A 20,101-nucleotide genomic window follows, 5' to 3' on the forward strand; every position below is an offset into this window, starting at 1 on the left:
CTCTCTTGTCCTTCCAATACTGGCTCTCTCGGAGCAGCGAACGGGATGCAGCCTGGGGCTGTGCTGGTAGGCAGGAAAAATGCATGCAGTTATATTGTGACTGCTGAGAGCTATACGTCCTCACGGCAAGCTGTACGGAGCTTCCAGCAGGAAAATACAGAAGTGAGTTTTATGTTTTATCTTGTGATACAAGTGTCTATCTTCTTTAAGACAAATTTGCAAAAAAACCAGTGTAGAATACGTTAGTAACTCAAAGTATAGGGAGGGTTACCTGAGCGATGGCATGAACTAACTTGTGCAGTCCTGGGCCACGCAGAGGTCTGTAGCTGTGCACAGGGCAGGCTGCAGGTGTACGGTGGGCTGTCATTGCATGCTGTAAATATTGAGAGATGCTTCTTTGTTAGATGCTTAATCAATGCTCTGATCACTTAGTGACTGATCAGGTTCATTCCCATCTGTCAGTGCATTGTTTCCAAAAGCAAGGTATACTGGAGATCGCAGGTCCCCAGACCAGTGGGTTCATACAGAGATGGCACTAATCTCTCCTCATCACATTATCCCCCTCAGTAGAGTAAGCATATCTGCATCCAGTGCCAAGCCTTGCAGGGCTGGAAATGTGCTGCCAGGCCCTCGGGAGAGTGATGAAGTTGGAAAGCTCTACTCAACCCACAGTGCTGAGGCAAGGGAGGACCTCCCAACTTCAGAGTTCAAGGCTGAGAAACTGTTTGAGCTGCAGCCATGGTCACCTGAGACTGCTATTACAGGTGCCAGGCAGGAATCAGTCTGTCGCAGGCACGGGGGTGCTGCCTGCACCAGAAGCAGTCCTGCCCTGCTCATCTGTCTGCAAAAGTGAGGACTAGGTCGGTGCAGGCTACGCAGCTCCTCCCTGGCAGTTCTCCTTGGCTTGGAGCACTCTGCTGCACCAAGGCTGGTCCAGGAGCAGCAGGGATCAGTGCCAGACCTCTGTGCCACACACAAACCCCCAGACACATTGTCCCTGATAGATTATTAGTACCTCAGTACAATCCCACATCTTTTTCCTGACACTCTCTCTCTCACACAGTTTTACAGCTACGGCTTCAGCAGAGAAGGACCCGTGAGCAGCTGGCAGACCAAGGCATCATGCCACGTGAGTATCTTTTTCTGCCTTTTTCAGCCACTCCTGGCTCAGAGGGTCTGTGTTCATCTTGGGCACTGCTGGGGCACTGCGTGGTACCGGCTGCCAGCTCAGACCCACTCAGCTCTGAGCAGATTGCTGCTGGGGTGGACTTTGCTTCCTGCCCTGTAGAAATATTATGGTCCCCAGTGCTGTACAACAGTGCCAGCATTTGCCACACAGACTATAATGCTGCTGCTCAAACTGAAGTCAGCAGAGATGCTTAGCTTATATCATCCAAAAATTCAGCTGCATAGCTCCCTGTCCCAGAGGTCACTGTAGCAGGACAAGAATATCCAACTCCAAGCAGAAGACTCGCAAAGCTCTTCATGTAGGCAGGGGCAGAGAATCTCATGTCCTCCTGTAAAAGCCAGGAACCTCTGTGTCAGGATGAGACCCACAGAACGAGGAAGAGGTCCAGAGGGCTGTGGAAGCAGGAAGCAGTGGGTCCAGCCTTGGCCCCAGTGCGGAGAGGCAGCCCTTGGGTGAGCAAGACATGCAGACCTGTGCCCGTGCCCCACCAGGACCCCACGTGGCAGAACTGTCAGGGTACACTTGAGGCCAGCGAAACCCTACCTGGGCCTGCCTGCTACGGGCTGACGGAGGATGTCTGTGCTTTCCCCCCTCTGACCATATGAATGTCTGAAGGACAAGCTCCAGGCCAGAATTGTCATGTAATCTTTCAGCATCAAAAAGCTGGATGCTAGAACCCAAAAAGCAAGTGAATGAAAATTATCCCCTTCTGCACCTGCAGGTGCATCATGAAACCTGTAGCACTACCAGAGAAATGATGTTGGGACCTCAGCCCTGCTCGATGGATAACTCCATCCTGACCTAGCTCAGGCTCCATGTGCATGAATCTATGATTATCTGGGACGCAGGTAGAGGATTATCCTTTCTGTCTCATCAAGGGGCCCTTGGGCTCACTGCTAAGATCACAACTTTCCAAAGGCCGTGTCACTTTTGTCTCTTCTGGCTAACCCTGAAGACTGTGATGCAGCTCTTGTCTAAACAGGAGAACAACTCACTAAGAGCATGACTATAGCACTGCTTGCTGCACCCTGCCCATCCCTCTGCCCTTCTCATGCGGCTGCCTTCCTGAAGGACCGTGCCAAGGTAGCCAGCAAGAGACGCCTTCTCAGTACAGTATTGCCAGCATCAACCATTAAGAAAACTTGAGCAGGATGAGAAAAATTATGACTGTCAAAATGATCACACAGTTTTAAGACTGATAAATGCAAGTTCTTTTCATGTTTCTTCTGTCTCTTTCTTTAAGTGTTCAGATTTTATGCTGCCTGCCACCAAAGAGCAAGCATTTTAATCACAGGACTCCAGGAGTTGGAGCTTTAAGCAAAATATTGTGACATTTGTTATAGTATTGCAAGCACTGGCAATACAGTCAGTGGCCAAAAATATGTCTAACATCTCCTGAACTGCTTAAGTCCACTCTGTAAAAGCAGGCACACTCAGACAAGGTGCAGGACACCCCATTGCACATGTATGGAGCTGTAGTGCCATCTGAGAGGTTTCTGTACCCGACACTGCCCACCAGGGCCCAGCGTATGGGACTGCGCTTTTGCAAATGGAACCAAACATTTAGAACCTTACACATTGCAGACCACATATTAGGCCCAATTTATTTGATGGCAACTGAAGGGTATTTTCCTGTTACTTACAGCTTCTTTATACTCCCAACTTCTAGGCTGACATTTTGCAGTCTGGTGCCTGTCCAAGAAGGTCATTTTGGGAAGCTTGAGCACAGTTCGCTCACTGAAAGTAATAGAAGAAAAGGCACTTTTGCCATTATAAAAGCAAACATGCAGAATTTAACTGCTGAATTTGACCTCAGGAGGAAGAGTCAAGCATTAGCATTTAATGCATGGGAGCCCCAGCCAGCTTCCCTATGGCTTGGGCATGTGCAGTCATTCCTTATGAAAAACAACTCTTTGTTTAACCATATCTTGCCATGGCCTGTTGGCTCTGAGGACCAGCAGGTGAGGTGGGCTCAGGGACATGCACCGGGACAGGATCTCAGTTCACATGCATTGCAGGAGGGTGAGAAATGAACCCATATGGCTGTAACCCACAGTGGTTAAGAACAGCCCTTCTGGAAAGGGAAAAGATGGGCATTGCTGATCTCTATGGTGAGTCAGGTTTGGTACCAGGCTTGGTGCATGCACTTGATCCCACATCACACATCAGATTTTGCACAAGGATTGTTTTCAACTCATTGTATCCATTTGCTGCTGACATAATTCCATGACATAGAAACATTGTTCTTCTAACTGATCCATTTTATTCGGAGACCAGTAAGAGAGATGGAAGGTTAGAGTAACAGAATAGCATTGGATGAAAGCTTTGAGGGTTTGTAGAAACTCTTGTAAGAAGGGGAGTTGATGACTATACACAGAGCCTGCTAAGCTGTTCAGCAGTGCAGCTATAGCACAGTAAGTGTGAAACACTGGAGTAAGTCCAAGGAAGCTGGCTGGTTTTGGGTATCCAAGAGAATAGCGCAGGGAGAAGCATCAGCGTTACCTGAGCATAACACAGTGAGATGACTATCCTCACCAAAAGCCAATCTGTTTGCTTTCACTGGACAAGATTAATGCCATTACATACCTGAACTCTATTCACACTCTCTTGAATGTTCCTCTAAGAAATGTGAGACCCTCAGATGGCCCAATCACTGGAGAAGGCAGGAAACTGCCTAAAGGAGGATGCTCAGGAGCAAATGGCAGTAGCATTGCACAATACTTCAGGTTCAGAGCTGGACTTGGATTGTCAGATCCGAGTTGTAAATTGTTCAGGTTGTAAATTGAACAACTGGCTGGCAAAACAATCAACACTACTGAAAAAGGCTCTACAAATAAAGACAGGCGCAGACTGGTAGGTGAGGGCAGCCTGTGGGTCCTTCAGCCCCATGACTCTGTGTATGGAGGATCCTCTGAAAGCAAGGAGAGATCCAGGTTTGTTGAGACACAGCCACATTCCTGATGCATAGGAGTGCAGGTAAGAACAGAGCCTGCCCCATTCTTCAGGCTCACTGAGTAGGAAGTTTCCAGTTCATGCAACAACACATGCAGTTTTATTTTCCTAGTGAAACTGGTGCAGACCCAGCAAAAGCATTTTGAATCAAGCGCATGTGGGGTCCCTTGCAGAAAGGCAGGCTGTGGGGCTGAGCATGGATGAACCCTTCCTCTAGACCTGGACAGACGCCTGCCCCAGACCCCAGCCAGATCCTGCTCACCTACCCAAAAGGAGGGGGAGGCAGCTTGCAGGATCAAGTATTCATCAAGGCAAGGTTCCCCCTACTGTGACGGGCTGCAGAAATAGCTGCACTTGAAGACCTTCTTGCTGTGCGCAGCCACCACCTCATCCTCTAACTCAAAACTTAGAGGCAATAGTCCCAAGATTATCAACACCAAACACAGCAGCTCTGCCCTGTTGCCTTCAGACCCTCAGCCATTTCAAGCTGACATGTCATCCCCTGAGAAGTTGTCTGAATAACCAGTGCTAGCAATGTCTTTATTTGTTTTGCAGACTAATACAAGCTGCAGCATCCACATAATTCCTCCAAAAATCTTGGTAAATGACTAAATTCTGCAACATTTTCCTCTTGAATAGCACAGTGTTTGGTCAATGCCCATAGCACACTCCCAATGTCAGTACTTCACAGTGCGCAGGGCTGTAAAAGTCATCTCTCTTGCTAACTTCATTTTCTCATGTGCACCATTTATTTTGCTTCTGATTAAACCAGCTGTCACAAGTCCTCATGGCTGCTCACCAGAGCATGGCACAGTAATGCTAGCTTGTCTGTATGTCCGCTTTCCAAATGTTAGGAGCAGTTAGGAGCCTTCTGTGTTTTACTGTGGTTCACTGGAGGTTAGGGGAGTTGCCCTGGGTGTTGCCTACCAAAAGCCAATTCAGAGGGCCCCCAAACATTTCCTGGCTGCCCCGAGTCTTCCTTTCATCCTCCTCTAGACTGATGGAGGATAATATGTCTTGCGTGAAAATAATTTCTGTCCTTATTGGATCCCATTCAGAAGATGGAAAGAGAATTCTTATTGCCAAAGAGCTGTAGCAGACTGTTTTTATGGTTCAGGACACCTTTCCCTTCCCCGTCCCAATGGGAACAGTTAATTTTGCTTGCTTACACAGACAGAAAAGACTTTTTGCAGGATCTGAGAAATATTAACCCCTTCATTGTCCAAATTCTGCTCCAATTTCTACTGAACCAGAGTAAACAAGGGAATGTGCAAGGTCCTCCATGAGTCCAGTACAGACTTCTCCACGGGACTGGTGTTCACTGGTCCAAGGGCCAGGGATTATTACATTTCCTTCGGGAGCCCCTCTGGGTTAATCCTCCCTGGTGCCAGGAGATGCTGAGACCATGATCTGCTGCCTGGTACCTGGCTGGGCAGCTGCTCAGGGAGGCCCCATGTCACACAAATGCTTCTGGGCAGAGGACAAATGTCCAGTGAGAGGAAACCTAAAGGAGATGGAGGCGTAGTCAGTGAAGGAGGAAGGACAAAGGACCACAGCTCTGGGGTCTGGCCTTTAACTACCCTTTCTGAAGGCTGTGCCCACATGGCTCCAAGAGGTGAGGCAGGTCTATTTGGTTTTCCTGCTGACCTCAAGCCTCAGTCACCTGCAGGTTTTACTTGCAGGTGAGGTTCTCTCTCCAGTTGTTCTTCCCAGATGTCTTGTAGGGCTGTGGTGCCTTCCATGACCTGCAGGAAGCACTCCAGGGAAAATCCACATCTGCTCTCTGAAATGTCCCATGGAGCACTACGATTCAAAGCCTGCACCCCCTCCCTGCCCACGTGCCTCCTGCACTCCCCATGCTCTTCGTCCCCCCTGCACTCTTGCCATGGACTGGCCGAGAGCACGGGATTTCCCAGAGCTTTCCTGAGTTATTTTTAGTCAGAGCAATAAAGAGAACGGCTAGTTTGTGTTGCTATTTTTATAGCACTCATTAAAATGCTGTTGCTGAATATCCTGGTGGCTGCTTGCTTCTGCTCCTGTGCTGACTGCTCCTCTTTCTTTCCTGTTGCAGCACTGAAAAGCCCATCCGCATTCCATGAACAGCGAAAAAGTCTGGAGCGAGCCAAGGTAACTCCTGCAGCCATCCCAAAGAGGGAACACGTGGGCTCACATTGCATGCACTGCAGGGTTTGAAAGCACCTTCCACCACTGTCCCCTCCTCTGGCACCCTCCATCCAGGATGGATGAGGGTCAGGGCCTCTCCCCTGCTTCCAGACATGGTGAGGCCAAGCCAGGGTTCACAAATGCTCTGGAGCACCCTTCTCCAAGCGGGGAGGTTTAAAAGGGCAGAGGGACCATCTGTGCCCTGAGCTATGGTGTTTCACAACAGCCCCTGGGTTTTACAAGAGGCCGTGGCCAGGGTGTAGTTCAGCATGGCACTGGCAGTGCTTCCAGTAAATGGCCAACTAGCTGAAGTGCTGTTTTCTTCTCCGGGCCAGGTCCACAGCCCGCTCCTTGCTGTACTGGCTGCTCTCCACTCCTGCTCAAGTCAGTGGGGTTAGAGCAGGGCCAGCAGCAAACAGGACCTACAGAGCCTAACTATTTAGCAAGTGTGCAGGAAGAATGCATATGCCCTTTGTCACATGGAGCAAGTCCCCAGGGAGCTCACACTTGTCATCAGATGAAAGCCTGGCTTTTAGCTCGGCAGTGCAGTTGGCCATTACGACACAAACGTCCAAGGGGCTAAATGGGCCAAGCTCCCACCGGCCCCATTATCTAACTGCACTCAGGCTTCCCTAAATATTGCTGAAGACAGAGATAAACACCCATTTCCAGAACACATCAAAACTCTATGATACGATCACTTTTTGGGAAATCACACTGGTTTTCCCAGCACCTGCCATCAGCCTTGACCAAGCTGGAGGGATGTCCACGGAAAAGGGAACAGTCATGCAGGTTTTGCTTGAACACAAGAGTTTGTTCCATTAATCTGCAAAACGTGCTTGCAGTCATGTGGAAAAGGACCTTTGCAAGGAAGAACAATTGTGAAATATGGAGAAGTGCTCTTGTGAACTTAAACACACTCCAAATCACTTGCCCTGAGTCTCCTGTGGTAATAAACGGCTAGCATAAGAAACATGACTCTGAAAAATTAGTACGCTTACAAAATTTCAAGCAATCCAAAGTATCCTTGAAGTGTCATATATTTTACAGTTTAAGTATACATTTGTGTCTCCTTGTCTTTCTCTTCAAAGGCTTTCACTGGCTAGTTGCCTGGGGAAAAGGGAAGGATGGTCTAGTCTATCCCAAACTGCATGCATTTTTAGAGCATGTTAACGAAGACACTAATGAGCACAGCACATAACAAACATATACTCCTTTGCAAGGATGCCCTGCTTAGAGCTGTGACAGGGAAGGAGCAGCGGCTGTTTCTGGATAATTACTCAATGGCATTTGTTGTTTAGCTGATATTCCTCCAAACTGATGTTCTGCAAACAGAAAGCAGATAACAATAACTGCTTTCATGGGTTTTGAAAGCTCTTCTGCTTCAGCTGCTAATGATGCTAAAAAAACCCCCACATCTGAGGTCTTTCTCCAACGTTTGCACCCCAGTGACACAAATGCAGCTTATAAACAGCAAAGGTCAAAAGGAACTGAAATCACAGCAGAAAGTCACGCTAACGCAGTGTGAATCCTGGGTTCAACCCAAACAATGCCACATCTGTAGGACAGCAATTCAAGCTTAGTCCAAATCAGGACCTGATCTGAGGGTTAGCTGGAAATGCATTAGGTGAATTTAATTGCACTCAGGTGCAGACATCAGCTTGCTCTGACCTGGCACAGTGACCAGGCAAACCTACACATGGTCCAAACAAGGGATTGAGTTGGTGAAAATAAGCTGGGGAAAAAATATGGGGGGAAGGGTAAGAAATTGTAAAGACTTCAGTAAATAAAATGTCTATTATTTGTTTAAACATATCACTGGCTATGTTAGAGGCTGGCATCAGGCCAGTGCAGCACTTTGAAGTCAATGTCCTATAATAGATTGCTGGATTGGAGGACAGAGAGCAGGCTGACTTTCCTGAGGCAGTTTTGCTCAGCAGGGCTTTAGCACTTACTCCCAGCAGCCCAGCAAGCATGGCAGGGAGGGACTGCGGGGGACAGCTATCTTGCCTCTGCCCCAGGGCAGAACAGCCCCATCTGGGTCATTCCTGACAGATGTGTGACCACCAGTGGACATCCCACCTCACAGCAACCTGCTCCAGTGCTCTCTAACCCATGCTGATAGCAAGTGTCCCAATTCCCAGCCCAAGCTTTTCTGTTGCAGTTTAAGCCCATTACTTTTTCTCCTACATGCATGCACATGCAGAACTTTTTTCTTGTAGCACTTTTTAAAAGTATTTTGCATTCTGTTTCCCTATAGCCATCTCACCTCTGGACTGACCAACCTCCCCTCCCTTCAGCATCCCATCTCTGGCTCAGTAATGATTTCTGTAGATGTCCTCCAGACCCTTCCCATGGACCCTTCCAGATGGAGGGCACAGAATGGGGCCTTGCTGTTCCTAGGGTCCATCTGGCATTCTTCATTGTGTGTCCTAGGAAGATGCCTGCTGGTCTGGGGATATGGTTCAGGGGCTGATTACTAGATTCTCCAGACCCTTTTATATTTTTCATCTATTTATGCAGTAACTAATTTCTGCCTAAGGCCACTGTCCAGTGACCACTATAGAAGCATCTCTGGTGGATTAAGTCTTCATCCACCCCAGTGCTTAATCAGCTGACTTAGCTGTGTCTAACTGACCTGAATTCAGTCATTTCCAAATGTCCTTCTTTAAATTCTATCAAATGTATTTCAGATCATTTCTTAAATTACTCCAAATCATGTTGCATTGTAATCTGTTAGCCTTGAATGATTCAGAGTTAAGGAGCACGTCTTCTGTCATGCAAGGCATTAATTAATATATTGACGAGTAGGAAAAATTGCTGTGTAACATGATTTGATATATTCTGTTTAGACTGTGAGCCATTCCTAATTCCTTTGGTGACCCACAGTTATGATCCTTTTTTATGTTAGTCTTATCCAGACCAAATTTCTCTGGCTTGCATATGAGAAAGCCATGTGAGATAATGTCAAAACATGCTTAAAGTCAAGCTACATGACATTCGTTGTTTATTCTTATAACAGAAATCTGTCATCTCTCCATAGAAGGAAATTAGGCTGGTGTGATGTGGTTCGTTCTTGATGAATCCATCCTGGCTGTTACTCAACTCCTTGCTATCTTCAAAATCCATTTATATAGATTGTTTGATTACTTGGTCCAATATCTTCCTGACTGGTTTATAATTTCCTGGTTTCTTCTCTCCATCTCTTTTAAAGCAAGAAATTATGCTCTCCCTTGCCCAGTTTCCTGGAGACCCACAGATAGTTGCTATTACTCTAGCCTTGTGTATCTCAAACTGTTTGGGAACATTTAACTCATCTGAGTATTCTCCAACCTGTTCTCCAACCTGATAACTGGAGCTTCTTCTCTTTTGTTGCTGAAGGTTCTTGGCTTAGTCATCTGATTGATAAATAGCCATTTATCTTTTTAGTGAAGATGGTTTTAAAAGGCATTAAATCCTGTAGCCATCTCAGCAGCACCCACAATTATTTCTCCTGTTTATGGAACACAGACAGCACTTTCCATTGCCTTCTCCTGGCCACAGAAGTGGTTATAAAATCTTTTTCTCGTGATCCTGTACGCTTTGTACTGTGCATTTTCCAGTTTTGCTCCAGCTGTTTGTGCTATTCTTTTATATTTATCCTTAAGAGTTTAACCTCTTTGAACTATGTACATTTTTTTGTACTTTTTCTTCTTGCATCTCAACTTAGCAAACAGCTAATAATTTGTCCAAGCCATGCTCTAACTTTTCTTCACCAGGGGATAAGCTTATATTTGTAAATATGCTGTTGCCCTCAAGACTGACTTTCTTGTCCCTAATTGAAGGCATTATTGTACCTCTGCATGCCTTTCTGTTCCCAAAGCAATGAGGAAGTTGGCACAAGGCTCCAGGACCATGTTCATCACAAGCTCAGCTACAGTGATCTGCAAAGTGGATTTTCCCAATCCCACATCATAACTGGGGTGAGGAACCACACAGCATAGGAGCTGCAGGACTGCAGGATGGCTAAGCCTCGTGGGTGACCTGGGTAGAGAGTCTGGGTATCTTCATGACTTGCTCAGCCTTATATCTCACCCCAGAGTGCCAGGCTTCCCACAGAAGCCATTCCTAACAGCATGCTCTGCAGCTGCCTTGGTGCAGCTCTCAAAGATGATATGATATGCTAAGCAAGGAGCAGATCCACCACTCCCAGTGAATAGGTCTCATCCTTCTCATAAGCTCTTGTAATACTTCAGGCATCAGAAGCCCAAGGGAAATTGGAAAGAAAACAGCTTAGGCATGGGGATAGTGAACAGTCAGCAGCTGCATACACGTTGTTCCCTTTCTGAAGAACTTCTGCCCAAGAACAAGGCAGTGTCTGAGTGAAAAAACCCAGCTTGTAATAAATCCAAAAGAACCATAGGATGGCACAGGGGCAGATGCTCTCTGTACCTTATTGCTGCTCTAGGCAGGTAACACTCTCTGCATTTGTGTTCTGCAGACTGAAGATTATCTCAAGCACAAGATCAGAAGCAGGCCTGAGCGATCAGACCTGGTCAATATGCACATTTTACAAGGTAAGACTGCCTGAGCTTCCCCCACATACTCCTTGTGTCTCCTGCCTTGTGACTCGTGTCTCTCCTGCCCCACTCCGGTTCCCTTCAGAACTCTCATCACAATTAACTTTGTCCCAGCTGCTCATGAGAGGCAGGTTCAAATGGGACACATGTTGTACGGAATTCAGTCCAGACCTGGTCTTCAGAAGGAAGGACACACATTTATTCCCTGACAGAAGCAGACCCAAGGCCATCTAATCTTTGTCCCGTCTCTGGCAGGGACCAGTATAAGATGCTTTAGAGGACAGTGGGGTAGAGAATAGCTGTGAGAGAGGACTCTGTTAGACAGAATTGCCAAGGTCTGGTCCTCATGAAAAGCATGCCTGAGGCATTTGTTGTCCAGGACACTGAAATCCCTGTAGCAGGTCATTGCAATACCTTCCCAAAGCTGGACATCTTCTGTTTTGCCTTAATTCTGGATATTTTATGTCACATTTGCCTTAATTCTGTCACATTTTATGTGACAATTCATGGTGATGCAGTCAATGACCCAGGCACAGCCATATGAAAAGGGTGAGCCCTGCTATCAGTCTGTGAGCCGCAGCAGCTCTCCCCATTCCCATCCTGGTGTCCCCTCCAACCAGAGAGCTGGCTTGACTCCGCTGCATCCCATCACAGACAGCAGAACACTGTGGTGTCCCTCGTTATCTCCAGAGATAACGAGCTCCTTAGAGACAGGAAGGATGTGCAGACTCTCTCCTTGAGTCCTGTCAGTCCCCTGGAAGAAGCATTATCACTCTCTGGCAACATTAAATGCTGGCCTCTGCTCTCAGCACAGATAAAGTCCGTCTTTCTTTTTTCTCTGGCACACAGGAGGGCTGAGCCAGGGGCCCATGCTGGATCAGTGCCACTGCCTTGCTTTTCCCTCAGGTCTCCATCCCTAACATGAGGCAGCACCATTGCCCGTTTAACAGGTGGAAAGTGTCTTTCCCTTAGGTTAAATAGCTGAAGCCATACAGACTGGAGTTGGGGCCTGGGGGGCTGTAACCCAGATGTGGAGGCAGCTTCAGTCACCAGGCATGGACAGGGCCAGCGAGGCACAGCTGGAGGAGGGGCAGAGCAGACTGCCTGTGTACTGAGCAAGCTGGCTCTGCTGCCCAACACGCACATCTCAGCCAGAGCCCTGCTCACACCTCTGCCCATTGTACTCTGCATTTCGTGGAGGTGTGCCCTGGTGTATCATGTCCATTTGGTTCATAACAGGACCTAGTGATTGAAATTCGCCAGCTCAGACACCTTCGATCATCTAAATACCTTCCAGGCACACCTTCTGTTACTGTTCACCTCAAAGAACCCATGTGTGTTCACTGCCCTGTATAGTCCAAGGCCAGCAGTGACCCTAGACCAGCTCTCCTGACCTCCTGCAGAGCATTTTTCCCTGGTATCAAGCCCTGTAGCTTGTGTTGCCTACAACATCTCTTCTAGGAGAGTGTGCAGTCTTTGAAGATAGCACAACCTAGATACAGCCCTTCTTACTTCAGACCTCCAAGGGTATAGACATGGTCTAGATTAGGATCCTGCTCCTTCACCACTCATGCCTGTGCCACCAGCAGAGCCAGACCACCTTTGTTCGGGAAATAATTTCTATTGTCATTGGCCAGTCTTCTGTCACCACTCAATAACTGGGAACATCTCAGCTGAGTTCGGTAGGGCTGTAGCTTCCAGATCTGGCTGCCTCTGTTGTGCTTCTCTCCACCATCTTGTTTTTCCCCTGAAGGCCTGAAGCACTGTAGTCACGCCATTTCCACCTGTCCACTCCCAAAGACTCAGCTTTTGATCTTCCAGTGTAAGGCATCTACTCCAGTTGTCAAACACTGTTAATGGTTCTTTTCTCCAGCTGTTCCCCAGAAGCAGGGACCACAAGGGCCAATGGGCTCCTGGCAGGTGGGAGCTGGAGTCCACTTTGGCACTCGTGTTCATCAGAGTTTCCTTTGTGGATCATTCTTGGGCCTTGGAGGGGATGGTCCAGCTGCAGGTTGGGTTTGCAAGCCTAGGTTAGTAAACAGAGGTTCCTACTTGGGAATGGAAAAGCTGGACTTAAGGCTCAGAGGAGGACCGATGTTTCGAACCCCACCAGCCACACCTAATCCAGCATCCTCTCTCCCAGCCTCAGAGCAGCTCCTGCTGTGCACTGAGCCATGCTTCAGTTTTGGCCACAGCCCAGACAGGCTGTGCTGAAGGGGGAACACTTTCTCACTGAGCACTGTGCTTACAGATGCCCCAGGTCCTCAACTGATGCCTTCCATTTGGCCTTTTAGACTCATCTGCAGAGGGGTCCATTCAGTCTACTCAAATGAAGCTGAAAAGAGCCCGACTGGCAGACGACCTCAATGAAAAGATTGCTCTCAGGCCCGGTCCTTTGGAGTTGGTGGAGAAGAATATTATTCCCGTCGACTCAGCTGTGAAAGAGGCCATAAAAGGTAGTGGACATGAACATGCGTAATGTGTTGTGTGCATGGCACGGGGCAAGGGCTGGCAAGGTTATGAGGATGTACTGCAGCAACTGCAGGAAGTGACCAACCTGCAGTTGAGCTGCATTTATTGCTTAAATTTTATTATTTTCACAGTAAGCAGCCCAGTCCAGCAGACCCTGTGCTTTCTTATCCAGGCCTATGAAAAGAGAGCTCTCAGAGCAAAGACCACAGAAACACGCACACTGGTTCAGCCACGTCTCCTCAGAAAGAACCTCCCTTCTTAAACCCCTTCCTTCCCAAGGCTTTGGGCACATAAATGATACTGCTGGAGACACGACAACCCTTCCTCCCTCGCATGGGAGAGGACCTGGGTGTGCACGTGTGAGGCCAGCCTGGATTCTCCCACTTGTGCCCTGACCAGGTTTTACATCCCAGTAGGTGGGGGTGCAGTTCCTCCAGTTCAGCGAGGTTGCGGTTCTCTTTTTCTTTCCACTGATGCTAGTGGTATGCAAGGCCTGGCAGAATAGGATGCTATATCGCTGGAGTGGGGAAGCATCCCTGGGGTGCTAGACTGCTGGGGAATATGAGGAGCAGCCTGCAGCCCAAAGCAGGGTAGACTCTTACCTACTGGTACTCAGCACGTGGCTTATGCCTAAGCTTGGTTTTCCTTCATCACCTAGCCCCAGCTGGAGCAGAGAGGCAGAATCCTCCGCAATTATTTCCCCTGTGCTGCCGCAGGGAGGCTGGTGCGGGAGCTGACACAAAGCAAAAGGGTGACTCAGATTTTGACTCAGGCCCCAGGGGCAGGACAGGGAGGTCCAAGAGAGGAGAATGGAGCAGGGAGCCAGCAGGGTCTTGCAGTGCCAGGACAGCAGCCCGTACTTTTGAAGCCTGGGACCAGCTCTGCATGTCCAGATTGGCCCTTGGGTCTCCAGTGAGGCACTAAAAGACGCTCTGCCCCTGGGAACTCCTTGTTCTGTTGCCTCTGGTTCCTCAATTCATGGGATTATTTCCATTGGCATAATTCCGTGTTAAGTGCCTGTTCTGGGGCTCAGAGCGAGCTGGGAACAGTGGCAAGGTTCTGGGACAGGTGAGGTCTTTGAATGACAGGAATGATTCAAAAAATGGGAATTGAAACAGGAAGCACTTTGACTTTCCTTTCACCTCAGAAACCAGTGTAAATGACATGAAATATTTCAGGCTCACATACTGCTCTGTCCTGCCCTGCAATAGTTCCTGCTCTTGGTTTCCCCACTGTGAACTGCACACAGCGTTCGTACAGTGGCTTCTCCAGGCTGGTCCTTGAGCTGCTCCATTTCCAACATTTCACAGCTCTTGCCTTTGAAGGTGAAATGTTCCAGGACTCTGCCTAAAGAGGAATTTTTAAGGAGAGTTCAAGTAAAATCTCCCAGCCACTTATCGAAGGAGAGAAGAGTGGAAAAAAAAGTTTTCAAAAATTCCCCCTTTATAAACATTCAAGGCCATTTGAGCATGACTTTATCCACTGGAGCTGAGACTTGGAGGCTGGGCAAGCATGCTTGAAGTTTTAACAGAGTTTCTCTCCAACTGCCTTGTCAGGAGCTTGTGGTAAACAGAGATTTACAGGACAAAATTGTTAAAAACAAAAAGCCTGGCTTAAAATGATTTGCTCAATTTTAAATTTCTCGCTTTCGCAATGCCCTTCTATCACAGTGCTGGGGAAAAAATGTTTCCTGTAAGCCAGTTTTATCCCATTTAGGGTGAAACACGCAGCACATTAGAGTCAAACGTGTAGTCACTTGGTACTGTTGGGTGCCATGAGAAGGAGGTGATACACCTGCACCAGGAACACAATCCCAGCCCTCAGGTTTCTGCAGAAGAAAGCCCCAGACTGAAGGATCCTCAAGCTGATTTTTGGAGTCAGAGGTGCCTTGTGGTCCTCACGGTTTGGGGCGAAGGGCTGAACACAGAGCAGAGATGAGCACTGGCACTTCTGAACGTTAAGCCTTTTGTTTTTGCAATACCAGAAAGATGACAGGGTTTAAAATCATTTTACTTTAACCTTGGAATCTCAACTGTTTACACAGTGGAAAGTTCAGCTGACGTGTTCCTCTAATCACCTCCGGCAGGGTGAGCAGAAAGTGCCAGACCCCAACCGAAAGCCCTAAAGTCCCAGTGACAGGAGGCCGCCAGTGCCCTACATAGCTGAGCAGTGATATAAGAACCTTTTTTTACCAGGTCCTTGTCATCACTTTGTCCAATACGCTTGAGAGGACAATACCCAGTGCATTAGAAACAGCCCCAAGCAAACACCATTCTGCCTGAGATTACAGCAGAGACATGGGATAGAGAAACAATACGGTCAGCCCTGGGCTGGGTGAGAGCAGGACAGATAAGGGCAGCATTCCCTACCCGGCACAGGCCCCTCGGTATCAAGCAGCAGGATGCAGCACATTCCTGTCATGCTCTGGGCTGCCGCGGTGTCCTGAGGGTCCCTTGGGCTCCTGGCTTTGGCACCATTTCTCAACACATGCTTATTAAATACCAGCCCAGTGGGAGTCTTGCAGATCCATGAGTCCCCCTTGCTTGGTGCCGTTTTCCCAAGAGAGGATGGCCACACTTGTCTGCAGGCATGGGGAGCAGCTCCTCCCGCCCAGCCCAGGTGGAAGACCGTGCAGCATTGCAGTTCCTCAGGGAAGACCCAGTTTGGGTGCTGCCTCTGACAAAGAGGGGACAGGCCCTATTTCCAGGGACATATGAGGAGCCCCATGCCCTGGAGAGTGGGGAGCAGAGGCTCTCCACAGGACGCAGCTGCTCTTTTTTCCCCACCCCATACGGTGGCTGGGCAGCAGCTCGGGGCGGGCAGCCAGGGCTCCCTGCTTCCTTGACCACCCTGGCACCACGAGCCAGAGCAACAGAGATAACCCTTATCTCTCAGATAGGGGCAGGGGTCAGCGCGGGGGGGTGTGTCAGTGAGAAGGCGCACATTGCTAGACCAGCAGCAAGGACAGGTGGAAGCTTGTCCCCAGGCCCTTCCCATTTCCCCATTTGTCACCTTGCTATCGGCATGCCAAGCTGCCTGACAAATGCCAGACGTGAGCACAAGGAGATTACGAGCGTGGCCATGCTGCTCCTTCCTCTGCTCCCACCTGCAGCCCTCCCGAGGCTCACATGAGACCTTGTCTTTTTCAGCACTTTATTTATCAGCAAAAGCCAGGGGTCAAGAGCTGTTGCCCATCTGACTAGGAGATAGCGTGCCGGGAGCTCTGCAGGGGGGGAGCAGCAATGTCTGGGGCAGTCAGGAGGCAATGGTAGTGGTTTGAAGCATGTCAGACGGGTGAAGCTTGTGGACAGAGAAAGGATCTGGAAGCCTCTGTTCAGATGCAGCCAGGTCCGTATGTGTCGGCTCTTGAGCCATGAACAGATGGGCCACGCTCCAGGTGGATTTCAGCCTCAGTTCTGCCGAGGACAGGGTCCCACACGGGGTGTGGGCTTGGGGTCGGGATGGGGGCACTCTAATGCCCCTCTCCCATCTCAGACCAAGGGTGAGGCAGGATGGCAGAGCCGCTCCTGCATCAGCCCCCCTGCCTGCGGAAAGCCTCCTGCTCCAGCAGGCCTGGCTCCTCAGAGGCCTCCTCTCTCCTAGGTAACAGTGTCTGTGGCATGGGCCAGGAGCTGATGCCACCTCGTGTCCCAACCAGCCTCAGCTGCAGGGCACACCCAGGCGCTGGTTGGGGCGGGAGGAGGTGACTGAGCTCCCTGAGCATCACATCCTCTGCCCATGGCTGGGTCTGGAGGAGGTGGCACGGGCACAGAGGCATTCCATGAGGCTCACCCCGTCCCTCCTGCCACTGCCCTCGTTCCCCTTCCAGCAGGGCAGGGTCCTGACCGTCACCGCTTCTCCCCTGGCAGGCACCCAGGTCAGCTTCCCCAAGTCGGCCGACGCCTTCGCCTTCGAGGAGGACAGCAGCAATGACGGGCTGTCCCCAGAGCAGGCCAGGAGCGAGGACTCCCCGGGCTCCACCGAGTCGGCGGCCGGCGCCAAGGCCCCGGAGCCAGCCCCCGCTGCTCCCGCTGGGGCGGCCCAGGTATGGGCAGAGCGCCTGGTTCTGTGGGGAGCGTGGGGGGAGGCAGGCCGACGAACTCGCCTCGTGGCCGGGGGGGGACCACAGACTCACGTGGAGGGACAAGGGGCCGCGCGACCCCTGCTGCCCCGCGTGGGTACTGCAGCGGGGTGGGCGGGCGGGGGGGTCTGGGGTGAATGGGGCGGACTGGAGAAAGCAGCCGAGGCCTGGGGGGGCCGGGAGGGACTGGGGAGACTAGCCGAGGGGTGAACTGAAGCTGGCTGGGGTGGGAACGACTGGGGCAGGCCGGAGGTGGGCTTTGGGGACCAAAAGTCTGGGGAACACCGAGGGGCCAACGGTGTACGGGGTGGGAGGAACAAGGATAAAGGGCCGAGGTGGAATGGAGAGGGCTTGGAGACTGGAGTGGACTGGGATGGACTGGGGAGACAGAGGGGCTGGGAGGGGACTGGGATAGCCTGGGAGAAGTGGGGATAGTGGGCTGGGATAGACATGGGGGTACTGGGATGGGCAGAGGCATCTGGGATGGACTGGGGGGCTGAGGACAACATGGGGCAGGGACAATGGGGTACCAGGTGCCCCTTGCAGGCAGAGGCCATCTGGGCTGGCCAGCCCCTGGCACTGGCCCTGCATCCCCTCTCCCATCACACAGCTTGCCTCTTCCTTGCAGGATCACCCCCATGGTGCTGACGGCCACGCACCAGACCCAGCCTTGGGGCAGGGCAGCCAGTGCGACAGCCCGAAGCAGGCAGCGGGGCAGGAGAGCCCACCCCTCCCGGTGCCCTCAGCCGTGAAGGTAACGCCTGTGCCTCCAGGCTCCCAGGGAAGAGGGAACGAGCCCAGGGGACCTGGCTGCATTCAAGCCTGAAGTGCCTGTGTGCTGCACCCCATGTGTGTGGGAGGCCTGGGGGTTTGGCTTTAACGCTTGGAATAATTCAGGGAGACAAACCTTGTCAAAAACTGTGATTTGACTCATTTTGTAATGGTATAAGGTATAGTATTACACCCTGCGAGAGGTGATTGCTCAGGTCCTACACTGGAAATGTCCCCTGGGGCTAGGAGCAGAAGGAGATACAAGGCAACACTGAAATACTTTCCAGGCAAGAAGGGTCATTCTCCATCTCATGTGCTCTCCAGCACGACTGAGATGAGACATGGCCCTGAGGGAGTCCCCCACATGCAGGCTCAGCAGCTCTTGGAGCTGGAGTGTCAGGGTGCCAGCAGGAGCTGCCCTCTTTCTGTCCCAGGAGTCTGAGTCCTTACAGAGGTGGCAGAAGCTCTTTCCCCCGCTAATTCTTTTCCTTCTTGGGCCAACAGTCCAAATCATCTAGTGATAGCAAGAACCGCCACAAAAAGCCCAAGGACACCAAGCCCAAGGTGAAGAAGCTGAAGTATCACCAGTACATCCCTCCGGACCAGAAGGCAGAGAAGTCCCCTCCACCCATGGACTCTGCATATGCCAGACTCCTCCAGCAGCAGCAGCTCTTTCTACAGCTCCAGATCCTCAGCCAGCAGCAGCAGCAACAGCAGCAGCAGCAGCACTTCAGCTACCCAGGGATGCATCAAGGACAACTAAAGTGAGTGGCAATGTGCCAATACAGGGGTTTAGGCTTGTCTCCCTCCAAACTGTCCCCTCCCATACCCATTTGTGCCAGTGCAAGGGGGATAGATGCATGCACGTCAAACATAAAAGCTTGGGAACATAGCAGAGTCTCCCGCAAAGCTGTTCTGGCTTTGCGCACTGGCTGGGGCACCTGCAACCCGCTGGTGGGTAACCAGCAATCTCCTTACCACCCAACCTGTTTTTCCTTGGGGTTGGTGGTCCTTCAGGTCTCATACAGGAGATAGCAGCCCCAAGGGAGCAGAGAGGTGGTACACTGGGCACAGAGACCCCGGGGGGCAAACAAGTTACCCCAAATCTCCTTTGTTATTTCAGGCAATCAAATGAGCAAATGGTCAAAAGTTCAAATTCTTCATCAACTTCTGTCAACAACACCCCTCTTTCTCCTGTGAAAACCACCTTTTCAGGCCAGACTTGTGTCTCATCTATCAAGCCAGGCCCTCTGCCATCTAACCTGGATGATCTGAAAGTGAGTGCAAACTTTGTCACTGCAGGAGCAGAATCTTATAGCCTGAATGTGCTTTGCTATCCCTGAAGTGTGCGGTGTAGTGCCACAGGCTGAGCTGGCTGCATGTGACCACCTGTTACAGATAGCAAACCAGAACCATCATGCTGTGAGAAAACCCATGAGTACATCATGCTGGGTCAGGAACTGGTCACTGCGACAGTAACTGAAAGCTTGGGTTTGCTGCTCTGCAGATGGCATGTGGGTGCATTGCTCCAGGGCATGTATCAGCAAACCTTAGGTATAACTTGAGATGGTTGCAGGCCAGACCATCAGGTTGAGGACTGAAGGATGATCTGTGCTGCTACTCCTGCAGCTCATGGCTCCACACCTTCTGTGGTTTTATGGTGGACATCATGGATGCTGCTAGCAGACCAGCCAGAAGCTAGGAGGTCAGCATGGTCTCCACTTAGTGACTCAGCTTCTCAGCGGTCATTGCAGCCCGACCAGCTCAGCTCTCCATGCAAGCAGATATCTGCTGGAGTCTGCAGCTACGAGCACTGCTTTGGACAGTACCTAAATCTCCCATGTAGGCAAGACAGGCAGGGCATAAGGGAGAATCACTGACATCGACAGTTCTTTTGTACTTTGCTAATGGACC

The 20,101-nt window shown here is 50.4% G+C and overlaps 1 protein-coding gene across 10 annotated transcripts in view; it reads left to right on the top strand.

Annotated features, from left to right (window-relative positions):
- MYOCD (myocardin) overlaps positions 1 to 20,101 on the top strand; it is a 200,252-nt gene that overhangs the window by 171,155 nt on the left and 8,996 nt on the right. For 5 of the 10 annotated variants that reach the window (XM_054846938.1, XM_054846940.1, XM_054846944.1 and 2 more), the window contains 8 exons: positions 1,064 to 1,129; positions 6,213 to 6,268; positions 10,785 to 10,860; positions 13,158 to 13,319; positions 17,205 to 17,380; positions 18,045 to 18,170; positions 18,692 to 18,951; positions 19,311 to 19,464. In XM_054846938.1, coding sequence (XP_054702913.1) covers positions 1,064 to 1,129; positions 6,213 to 6,268; positions 10,785 to 10,860; positions 13,158 to 13,319; positions 17,205 to 17,380; positions 18,045 to 18,170; positions 18,692 to 18,951; positions 19,311 to 19,464 — 1,076 coding nt within the window. Of the gene's footprint in view, positions 1 to 1,063; positions 1,130 to 1,910; positions 2,038 to 6,209; positions 6,269 to 10,784; positions 10,861 to 13,157; positions 13,320 to 17,204; positions 17,381 to 18,044; positions 18,171 to 18,691; positions 18,952 to 19,310; positions 19,465 to 20,101 lie in introns of those variants that run through there. The other 5 variants (XM_054846947.1, XM_054846946.1, XM_054846941.1 and 2 more) reach the window with 4 other exon arrangements.

This window comes from Grus americana, chromosome 18, assembly GCF_028858705.1.
Source record: "Grus americana isolate bGruAme1 chromosome 18, bGruAme1.mat, whole genome shotgun sequence".
NCBI classification, from domain to species: domain Eukaryota; kingdom Metazoa; phylum Chordata; class Aves; order Gruiformes; family Gruidae; genus Grus; species Grus americana.